General features: G+C 40.0%; 2 protein-coding genes across 2 annotated transcripts; one reads left to right on the plus strand and one right to left on the minus strand.

Moving 5' to 3' along the window:
• Window positions 1–944: 944 nt before the first annotated feature.
• Window positions 945–5267, minus strand: lyar (Ly1 antibody reactive homolog (mouse)). Its single transcript, XM_068315454.1, has 8 exons — window positions 4804–5267; window positions 4581–4695; window positions 4380–4487; window positions 3805–3885; window positions 2970–3276; window positions 2704–2757; window positions 1298–1383; window positions 945–1219 (listed from the first exon to the last, which is right to left on the minus strand). The coding sequence occupies exons 1-8, from the start codon at window positions 4923–4925 to the stop codon at window positions 1082–1084; spliced, it is 1011 nt and encodes a 336-aa protein (XP_068171555.1). The 5' UTR covers window positions 4926–5267; the 3' UTR covers window positions 945–1081.
• Window positions 5268–5464: 197 nt separating this feature from the next.
• On the plus strand, window positions 5465–9458 carry zbtb49 (zinc finger and BTB domain containing 49). Its single transcript, XM_068315449.1, has 7 exons — window positions 5465–5962; window positions 6071–7191; window positions 7291–7337; window positions 7425–7498; window positions 7812–7894; window positions 8024–8185; window positions 8575–9458. The coding sequence occupies exons 1-7, from the start codon at window positions 5811–5813 to the stop codon at window positions 9291–9293; spliced, it is 2358 nt and encodes a 785-aa protein (XP_068171550.1). The 5' UTR covers window positions 5465–5810; the 3' UTR covers window positions 9294–9458.
• Window positions 9459–10824: the final 1366 nt, after the last annotated feature.

Raw genomic sequence — 10824 nt, forward strand, 5'->3', positions numbered from 1 at the left:
ATTCAGTCAATGCTATCCGTCTCTTCTTGTGGTACTGTTACATTGTTTTTGAGAATATACAATTATTCTTTGTTAGTCACACGTCCTGGAGTAACGTAATACACTCAGGGGTTTTGCTGCTGCAGCCTTTACTCACTCTGGTATGACCAGCTGCTGACATACGATCACAGTTAATACTCTAATATCTAATGTCACAAATAAAGTGTTTATTTGTTGTTTTGCATCACTAACAGATTTAAATTAGTTTTTTCCGAATATCCTGTGGATTAGAATCCTCAATGGATTAAAAACAAAATCATTAAGCAATATCGAATCCCGCTGAGGACAAGAAAACACAATTGTAATACTAGCAAACTTGAGTCAGAGCTTGACTAATACCCAAAGTATGCAATATACAATTACAGGTGAGCAGTGTGATGAATGAGCATCTGTGTTAAACCTGCTGGGATTAGCAGAGCTTCATAAAGCTGGGCAGATTTCTTCCTGTAGCTCCTCCTATCTGTGTGTGTGTGTGTGTGTGTGTGTGTGTGTGTGTGCGTGTGTTTGTGTAGGGTAAAGAGGCTGCTCATTCTAGTGGTGGAAAATCAGACAGCATTAAAACTTCACCTGAGGCTGACACCAAGCGTCTTGCTTCTATGGAGCTTCTGTGTCCCCTGCCAAGTGAACCCCATTCGTGGTGCAGAGGAATGTGCATTAGCATCGTCCCGTGTGAGAGTCAAATTCACCTCAGGTGCACCTCTCCCGTTTCCCTTCCCCCACTCCAACATCCAATCCCACAGATAAGGTGCCATTTCCCAGCCTTTGCATGGGGTTGGAATGTGGAACAGAGCAGCCATCTATCACAGCTGTCATTTTATACATTAAACAACACCAATATTTTGTAATTTCTAAGCCTTCCTCATGGCCAGTCAGTCTTTAATGAAACCACGGCGCAGGACATCTAATTCAGCTATGAAAACATTTAATCTTCAAGATTATGTCATCAGTATGAAAACATTGTTTGCAGAACGTTTGACAGCAATGGCTTTAAATTTTAAAATTCTAAGAACACACATTTATGTCAGTGGAGTCAGATAAAGACTTAATTCACAAGTTTAGCTCGGTCTTTCAAGACTCTAAATTTGGGATTGTTGTTGATCTTCTTGTTGAATAATGCGAGCACATCCTCCTTTGTTTTATAATTTCCATCACCAGCAAAAGAGTAGTATGCTGCCAAAACCTGTAGAGGAGGAAGTGTGTAAGTAAAATGTGCAAGAAAAATTGAGATATTGTGCAAAACAGAGAATTACAGACTCACCTTCTTTCTGAGTTTCTTTATTGGGAGTTCCTGATCAGGCGATTCTCTCAGGACAACCGAAATAGTCTTTTTCCAGTTGAATTTGCCTGAAAATGAAACAAATATAAATAAATACATTACTAATAGGGGGAGTTGTTACACTTCACCAGGCCAATTCATTGATCAGCTCTGATGAACAAATTAAAAAAACCTTCAATAAACAAATTCGAAAAATAACTGCAGAACTCTCTTGTATGAGTAACAAACAAGCAATGATCTCGAAAGCTGCTGTCCCAGGCTTCTTCCTAGCTTGCAGGAGTGGCCAGATGAATAAGATTAGCCATGACAGTGACCCAGTGGTAGTGTGTTCTTGATTTTAACTTGCATAACAGATGAGGTAATGTCATAAAACAACCCCAAAGAGAGGAAAGTCAATGTCAAAAATCATAAACTCAATAGCACCTGGATTTAGGAGTAACATGCACATCAAAATTCTCGAGTTTGGCTCCATGTCTTTAAGAAGTATTTCAAGACAAAGCAGCAGAGCCTAATGCATTGCTTCTATTTGTTTCAGAGGGTTAACCAGAAAAGAATGTAGATTATAAACTCTAACAGCAAAGTACAAATATAGCCATGTTGTCTACACTGGAAATAACAACCAAGACCAGCAGGGTTAGCAGCTGACCATATTATAAAGATTAAATACATAAAGAAGATAAATCAATATTGTTAATGTGAAGGAATGATCACTTAAATCATCTATTTTTGTTCTCTGAAAGGAATGTGATAAATACACATATTCCTTTCCAAGTGGAGGCAGCGTGCTGTGTTCATTTTCCATAGAACGTTTAGTGACAAAGAATGTCGTAGATGCATCTGAAACTGCCCTAACCTACAGTCAGTGTGTAAATGACCTCTCTGCCTTTATCTCATTTACAATACGTTTAGCCAGAAGTATTGCTAGTTAACTGAAATTAAATACCTTCTTCTCGTTATCAAAAGGAAACCTCTTGTCTTTCTGAGTCACTCAATGCTGCAGATTTGTTTGTCACCTACTGTAGTTACAATATGTCTTCACTTTATTAGTGGATTTGTGTGTTTATTCAAACTTTAAATTCTATACCGACAATCTTCCACAACACCAGGTGAAGGGTTTGTCGTTTTTATATTTTTGAAAATGGCCCCTTAAAAAATACACTAGTAGATGAATATCTATGTACAATAGCCTGTCCCTGACTCACCTAAGCTGCATGTTTTTGGAGGTGGGAGGACACCAGAAAACCCAGAGAAAACCCACACATACAAAGTCTGCACAGAAAGGTATCAAACCCAGAACATTCTTGCTGTGAGCCCTATCCACTGCACCACAGTGCTCCTTGATTTCCATTATTTTTTGGAAAACTTTAATCCTGGAGTAAATACCTTACCTTTAGGGACGGTCTGAGCTTCAACCTCTCCTGATGCATCTTCAGCTTGATCAGCTAATGAAAAGATTAAAAATACACATAATGATATATAATAATTAGATAAAATAATTTGTTTCACAAGTTTCTTAACAGGTAACATGGGTAACATCTATCAATATTATACGGTCACTCAACAACTTTCATCTACATTTGTGACCAGACAATCTTTGCAAGATGGATCACATTTTTCATGTTCAAAACCTGAAAAAAAAAAAAAAACACCATACCTGTCTTTGTCTTCTTTCTACATGTCTCAACTTCAGCACTGTTCTCCTCTTCTCCATCTTCTTCACATCGCTGCCTCTTTCTGTCTTTTTTTTTCTTTTTACGTGACTGGTCTTCTTCTGGCTCTGGTGCAACTGTTTTTTCAGAACCTTTCAACTTCCCACTCTTCTGTTTACGAGCCTCCTTACGCTCCCTCTTATTTAGCTTCTTTTTCTCAATGTCTGGATGACCATTCTGATTTCCGTTAGTATCAACTTTGATTTCAGCCACAGTCTGTTCAGCTTTGGTCTCAGGGGGGGCCTCAGGAGGCTGTGTGATTACAGGTATGTAATGAAAGACCAGGACATTGATAAAACAGGATGTGTTATAGAGAGCAGAAAGAAAACTGTAAAGGAGTATGGCATCATTTTCTTTTCATCTTCTAACAATGTGTTTCAGAAGATGATATTTCTCCCAAGCCCTCATAAAAAAAGTGCAGCCAGCAAATCCATCCATATATGACCTATCATCCATTAGAGCAGTTTATATTGTTGCCAAAAAAGATATCACCTTACAGATGTTTGAAAACCTTATTGCAGAGAGATAAACATATTGATGACATTAATATTTAGGACTTTTAATCCTTCTCCATTATGTTGGAAGGATTAAAACAAACAAGCAAAATAAGAACACGTATTCTGAGGAAATAATTACATGAAGTACTATGCTCACAGCAGTAGATAATATCCTTACATCAACCTTTGTGTTTCTTTTCTATGCTGAGAGACGGTGACTTTGTTATGAAGAGGGAATCAGTACAACACATAATTAAAGTAACTTTTAGACAGAGTAGCTTACATTGCCAGCTGTGTTGAGGATGTCCCACACCTCATCATGAAGATTACTGTTTGCTATTTTGAGACTGTTTCTCATCCAGTTCTGAGAAAAGAGAACCAGAATGAAGCCTAGCTCAACCAAGCTGCCACTGATCACAGACAAAATAAAACACAAAAAAGACAACTGTTTCTTAGACAATGTGATCTATCATTAAAACAACTCAGAGATTTCAAAACACACAGTTTTCAACTCCCGAAAGTCCTTATTTTAGAATATTATACATCTATATGTAGGGCAGTTTTTGTTATTGTTCTAAGCATATGAGGTTTGGTCATGCTTGATAATCTTTGTGAGACTCTTGAGTCTGAAAGTAGAGAGTTTAGAGGAAAATATTTGTAAGAGTACCACAGTTGGAACAACAGAACCAGGATTTTTTCATTGGCATGCTGGAACAGGCCCACAATAATGACCTGACATAAACACAGTTAAAACCTAAAATCGAAAGTATACTAAACATTTTAGATAAATGCAGTGGTGTATGTTTAAATCCTTTAACTGCACATAAAATTATTAGTAAGGATCAAAATTTTACCAACCTGAAACTTGGCCTTTTTTCTTGGGACATTGTCATAACCACTAACTTGGCTGAGCACATCCTTTAGTTTTGAACTGACGCCAGGTTTGTTCATGGCTACATGGATATTCTAGAACAGAAAAAAATAGAAAGTAAATAAAACGTTCTTTGCTGATGCCTACAATACATTAACATCAATGAAAATCGTTTTTGCTGCATCTACCTGGATCCATTGCTGCTGTTTTACATCCCCTTTATTTGCCTTAGCCTCGAAACCCTTCCCTCCATACTTCTGATCTTCACTGATACATTTAACGTGGTTCTTGTAATCATCACCCCTGTGGAACAAAGACACACGATCATGAATTATCCGTGAACTCTGTGACTAGTGCTTGTTAATGATCTAGATAGTGTTAATCAAATAAACTAATATGATCGAGCATTACCAGAAGTCTTTTCCGCAATCGATGCAGGACAGGACCTGGCACGATCGGCAAATGTTCACATGCTTATCAACCTGTGCTTTTTTGAGGGACTCACCACAACCGTTACATGTGAAGAACACCATTTTAACGACACTCCTGCTTTTTAAACAATTTCACGCAATTTATGAATTAAACTAAAGGCCATACGTCCGGGGTGCCACCCATAAATCCAAATACTGTAGGCTGAATCCTCGTGCGAAAGCAGAACGAAACTCTCCACAATGGGAAGTGGTGTTATTTAAATATAGGCTGGGTATCGTTAGATAACGCCAATAAAAGTTAAAACAATTCAAGGAATAAGATTCGTCGACTGGTTTTTTATAACATATAAATGCGGTAAGCCATGAATTTTGATACCGTAAAGGTTCACAACAAACAAACGTGCCAACATCTCATGGCTACATTAAAGGTATTCCGTGTGAAAATTAGTTGAACAAAGGTTCCGTCTAAAAACAGATGTCTCTTTTAAATTCGGTGAAACAGAAACGTCTAACAATTTTAAGCATGAATCGAATGTATGAGTTTTTGTGTTGTTACAATATTTCAAGCTGTCATTACTTATTAATATCCTCTGTTATCGGTTAGTAGTTTAAGGAAGACGAAATTCGGGTGGTACCAGGAAGTGCTCTGACGTTTACCTCGAAAAAGTGAGCCATCGTCTGTGACACAGGTGGACTCCTCAAATTTAGGATTTGGACGCGTATTTTGTGAAATCCTTGTCATTTCTTTGAGTTATTTGAGACTTCGATTCCCGCTCGAAATATTTGTTTTTGTAATTTTCGATGCACGTATACACTGACCGGTGTAGCTCGATCACATAGCATTGTAGTTAGCATGTAAGTCGTTTGTGTATTACTGAAAGACCTTTCAGTGGATAATTAATATAGTAGAGAGCTGTATTATTTTGTGTCACGTTGGCGTATTTTTGATCGACAAGTGAGAGCTGAGGGGTTCAGCGGCGGTGTGAGATGTGCACCCTGTCCGGCCACAGCTCCTACCTGCTGCAGCAGCTCCAGGAACAGAGGATTCAGGGGCTGCTGTGTGACTGCATGCTGGTCGTCAAAGGTGTCTGCTTCAAAGCTCACAAAAACGTCCTGGCTGCATTCAGCTCTTACTTCAGGTGCGTTTTATATATACTCTATATAGTGAATGCAAATACAAACAGTCAAAAAAAAATAATCATTGCACCCTGTTTTTTTCTGTGTAAAATGAAATCTAATCTTTCTAGGTCACTATTCCAAAATTTCCCCAGTCAGAAGAATGAGGTTTTCAACTTGGTCATCCAGGATGTCAGTGGCATTGGTCAAATACTGGACTACATGTACACCTCCCATCTTGACATCAACCAAGATAATGTTCAAGCATTACTGGACATTGCTCAGTGTTTGCAAGTTCCAAACATTCAGAGCATGTGTAATGCCTTCCTCAAGCCTTGTCCTCCACCAGTGGAGATTCCATCATTTTCTCTTCCAGGTATGCTGAGCTCTGAGAATGACTGTCTCTTGGGGAGCAGTTTGCCTCATGATGTTGAACTTCATTGCCAGTCTGAAACACAGAGACCTGGCTTCAGTGAAATGGACCACATGAAAAGAATTCCTGTGTCTGTGCCTACTAGCAGCTCAAAATGTGATACTACCAGCAATACTCAAGCACCTGTTGAAAAGCAGCTTGTCCACGGCTACAAGCTCCGTAACTTCTACAGTAAGCAGTACTTCAAACAAAGTGCAATTCAGAATAATACAGCCTCAAATCAAGGCCCAGGCCCTTTGGTGGTGGTGGAGGAGCAACAATGTCACCTTGGAGTCAGCCAAGCAGAAAGCCATACTCCTGTATGCTTGGGAAGCACAGTTCAACCCAGTAGTCCCTGCACATCTGTGCCAGTTGAAAAGAACCCTGTGTCATCTTTGACACCCTCAGATAATTTAAAGACCTCAATCTCTAACTCTTCTGACTCATTGTTGAATAAGCCAGTTCGGCCAAAGAAGGCGGTTTACCTGAAGAAATATAACTACCTCCGGTCTCAGAAGGCTTTGGAGGAGATGTTTGCTGAATCAGTCAGTGAGCCCATTCTTAACTTCCCCAAACCAAGTCGTCAAGAAGATTCTGTGGTCCAGTCCGAAGCATCAGAGGTTCGTGTGGAGGGTCTCCACGCAGACAGTGAGCAGTTTACAGAGGCACCGTCTGATGCACAACTTCCCAGTCCTCCACCTGCAAACCAAGAAATTCAAAATGTGAAGACAGTTCCAGAACCACCGCAGCAGACGGGACACAAGCCGTACTGCTGTGAGGTTTGTGGCAAGATCTTCAAACATCCAAGCAACCTTGAGATGCACAAGCGCCTACATACTGGTATTAATTACATTGCTATCACACAAAATCAGGGCATTGTAGTAATGGTTATTTAATGCGTGTATGAAATTTTAAAGCAAAGTCCTACATTTGTTGCAGGTGAGAAGCCATTTCAGTGTAACATTTGTGGAAGAAACTTCTCACAGGTATTTTCCTGTGCATCACTCTTACGAGCCACAGTTATTCCCAGATGGGAGGAATATATTGAAATATTCGGCAATTTTGTTTTGCAGGCCGGCAATTTGCAGACACACCTACGGCGACATTCTGGAGAGAAGCCATACATTTGTGAGTTATGTGGTAAAAGGTAAGGAACTCTTAGTGGTTTTATTTTTTTCATTATCTTATGGTTCTTTTGCCCATAAGGTACTCGTTGTTTGTCTTTATGTCTGCCTTTATAAAGAAAATCTGCATAATAATTTCCACCACAGTTGCTGATTTTCACCATATATGAGAATATTATTATACTGTCCCAGAAATGGAATCAATAATAATGAATTTGTGTGAATGACTAAATGAAGTAAAGAGACTTAAATATGGGTTGATGCCTGTTTCTCTTGTTAGTTTCCCTACATTGCATTGCTGTAAATGTAAATTAAATATTGATATCTCCTGTGCAGCTTTACTGCATCAGGGGATGCCCATCGTCACAAAGTGGTCCACACAGGAGAAAAGCCACATCTGTGTGATATATGTGGTCGAGGTAAATTATTTCTCAAAACAGAATACTTTTAAATATCTACATGTATTCCTGTCTTTATGGTTTCATTTTCAAGTTGAAGCTTTTGGTTATACTGTATTTTGAATTGACTTTACTTTTGTTGTTGCGCAGGGTTTAACAACTTGAGTAATCTGAAGGAGCACAAGACAACTCATGCCACAGACAAAACATTCTCATGTGACCAGTGTGGAAAGTCCTTCAACACGCACAGGAAGGTTCTGAAGCACAAGGCGCGGCATGCTGGGGAAAAACCACACAGCTGTGCCACTTGTGGTGAGGAAACATTGCTGTGTTGTTGTTGTTGTTGTTATCCTTCATGTTGACTCCACTCTAGATATGGCTTTATGAACACTTCTGCTCATAAAATGAACAGAAGTGTTAATGATTGGACATTAAACATATTAAGTTGTTAACTGTCTCGATGATCAATCAGGGTTTTTTTTTTTCTCATATAAAATATTTTTAATGGTTCTTATATCACAGCTGCAAGAATTTTCTGCTCTTACTATCATCTGTTTATCTCTTGTTTTGAACCTGAACATGTTGTGAAGTCAACCTATAAAAACCCCCCTACTTTTAGGTATTCAGATAATTTTCAGTATTCAGTATGTGCTAAAACTAATGTGCAGTTTTGTGCCTCTGTGTGTTCTTAATTAAAACAGGGAAGTCTTTCATTCACTCGGGGGATCTGCAGCGACACATACGTTCGCACACCGGTGAGAAACCCTATGTCTGTAACACCTGTGGAAATAGCTTTACCCGCTCTGCTATGCTGCGGAGGCACAAGAACAGGCACTGCAAGGGACCCCCACCTGACAGCCCAGCTACTGAAAACCCCGACCCAACTTGTGGCTCTAATGGTGTCGCCTCGTTCTCCAAACCTGTCAGCCATGGTAAACATCCCACCACATCCAGCGAGCCGCATTTTGCCACTGTGACGCCCCACGCAGGGTTGAAGAAACCATCATCGGCGCCAACTTCACCACCACCACCATCTCATGTAGAAACACCTCCTTCCAGTGTACAACTAAACCCGACCTCTGCCTCCAACCCTCTTCCGGAGCTGCGCTCGCTGGTACCCCACCACCTTCTGTCCTCCAGCCATCAGGAGAGAAGTGCAGCTGTCACCGCCACAGACAACACCAAGCTGACTAAACCGCACCTTTCTCAGGAGGCTGTGTACGGGCCATGTGTGGAGAATGGGAACATGGCACTGGAGATGGGCAGAGCTGCTGCAGCCAGGCCCTACCTGCCATCCACTTCTTCTAGTAGACCCAGTAGTGGGTCCTACAGGTCCAGTGAGGGCCAGTTTATCTCCAGCGTGACTCTATGGGGTCTGGCAATGAAAACTCTGCAGAATGAAAATGATATAGAGCAGTAAAATAGTGTTCTTGTTTTTCTTTCATGTAGCCAGTTCAGAAATCTCTGATACTTATATTAATGACTTTCCTTGTATCTCCTGGGCTGTTTTTTTTTTTTTAAAGAAGGACAGCTCCTTTGATGCAGACAAAAGTGCTTCCCTGTTTTTTAATTATAAAATAATTTATTGACCTGTCTTATAGTTGATGAATAAAAACATCTTTTGCTCTTCTGTTAAACTGGCTGAGTGTGATGTTTTTCTGATGTATTACATTAGTCGGGCGACAAAGAGGATAAAAATGAGATCATGACCTTGACCTTAAGAAAACTAGGTCAAGGTCAAATTTCCACTTTTGTACACTCAGGAACCGGATAAGATAGAAAGACGAGGGAGAAGGCCAGTGTTAGTAAGACCATAGATCAAAGCTAGTGCTTTGATTTACCTTGACCGACAGTAGAATTCAGACTGTAACAACCCTCGACTTACACTGACACCCTGAAAGTAGGTCAGGGTAAAATTTTTAATTCAGGGGTGTCGCGGGATTTTGCAGTCTGACTGCCTTGGTTCTAGTTTAAAGTGCATTGCACTTCAGTGTAAACTGTAGTATATATTTGAATCAGAATAAAAACTAAAATCCTGTCTAATGCACGCACCATGGTTACGTATAGGAACATTTCTTCTGATATATTTGCTTTTCCGGGTTCATTTAGAAATTATTGGATTCTCACTTCTGAATCACTAATCAGTACTTTCATGTGTATTCACACAACATTTTCCGTTGTGACTGCAGTATGAAAGTGATTGCTTGACCCATAAGCCAAGAAATTTACCAAGCAATTGTATTTAGTAGGGATGACTGGCTATGCTGCTGATCTGACTACAGAGGGCGCTACAGACCAAGTGCAACGGGTGGTATGCTCATTCTTTGCTGAACACTGTACAGCACCCTGCAGGGTGCTGGAGTCTATCCCAGGTGACACCTGGCAAGAGGCTTCGATGACATAGAAACAAATGTCATCCCATTCTGTGTGTTCTTGAACTTCAGCAGAAACCATGAGTACCCAGACGATCATCATGCCAGATAGATGAGGAATCCCGATTCAGTGCATTTCATCACTGTATTCCTGTTACTCCAATAAAATTGTGGCACAAAACTCAGATCATGTTAAATTTTTGGGTCTTTAAAGTGTACCTCCAATCATCCCATGTAGAAAAACAAAGACCACAAACAAATTGTGTGCACAGTGATTGTGTGTTATGTAACACCTGTACACTTTGAATTTATACCTGAGGTTAAGAATAATACAGGTGGCTTGGATCTGTTGTCATGGAGACTGGTGGTGCTGGTGACATACACTGTTCTCCAGTAAACTTTGTGCAACATCACTGCTGCTTGTGATTTGTAAACAGCACATGAGTAGACCACATTCAGTACAAGATCTCCAGATCTCCAGTTGCAAATTGACCATCATTGTCACAACACACAGAGCCGTGCCAGCTAGATTAGTTGCTTAGCAACACAAGTCTGTTAACATGGTATTCTTTTTCCTCC

This window comes from Antennarius striatus, chromosome 5 (genome assembly GCF_040054535.1).
Source record: "Antennarius striatus isolate MH-2024 chromosome 5, ASM4005453v1, whole genome shotgun sequence".
Taxonomy (NCBI): Eukaryota; Metazoa; Chordata; class Actinopteri; order Lophiiformes; family Antennariidae; genus Antennarius; species Antennarius striatus.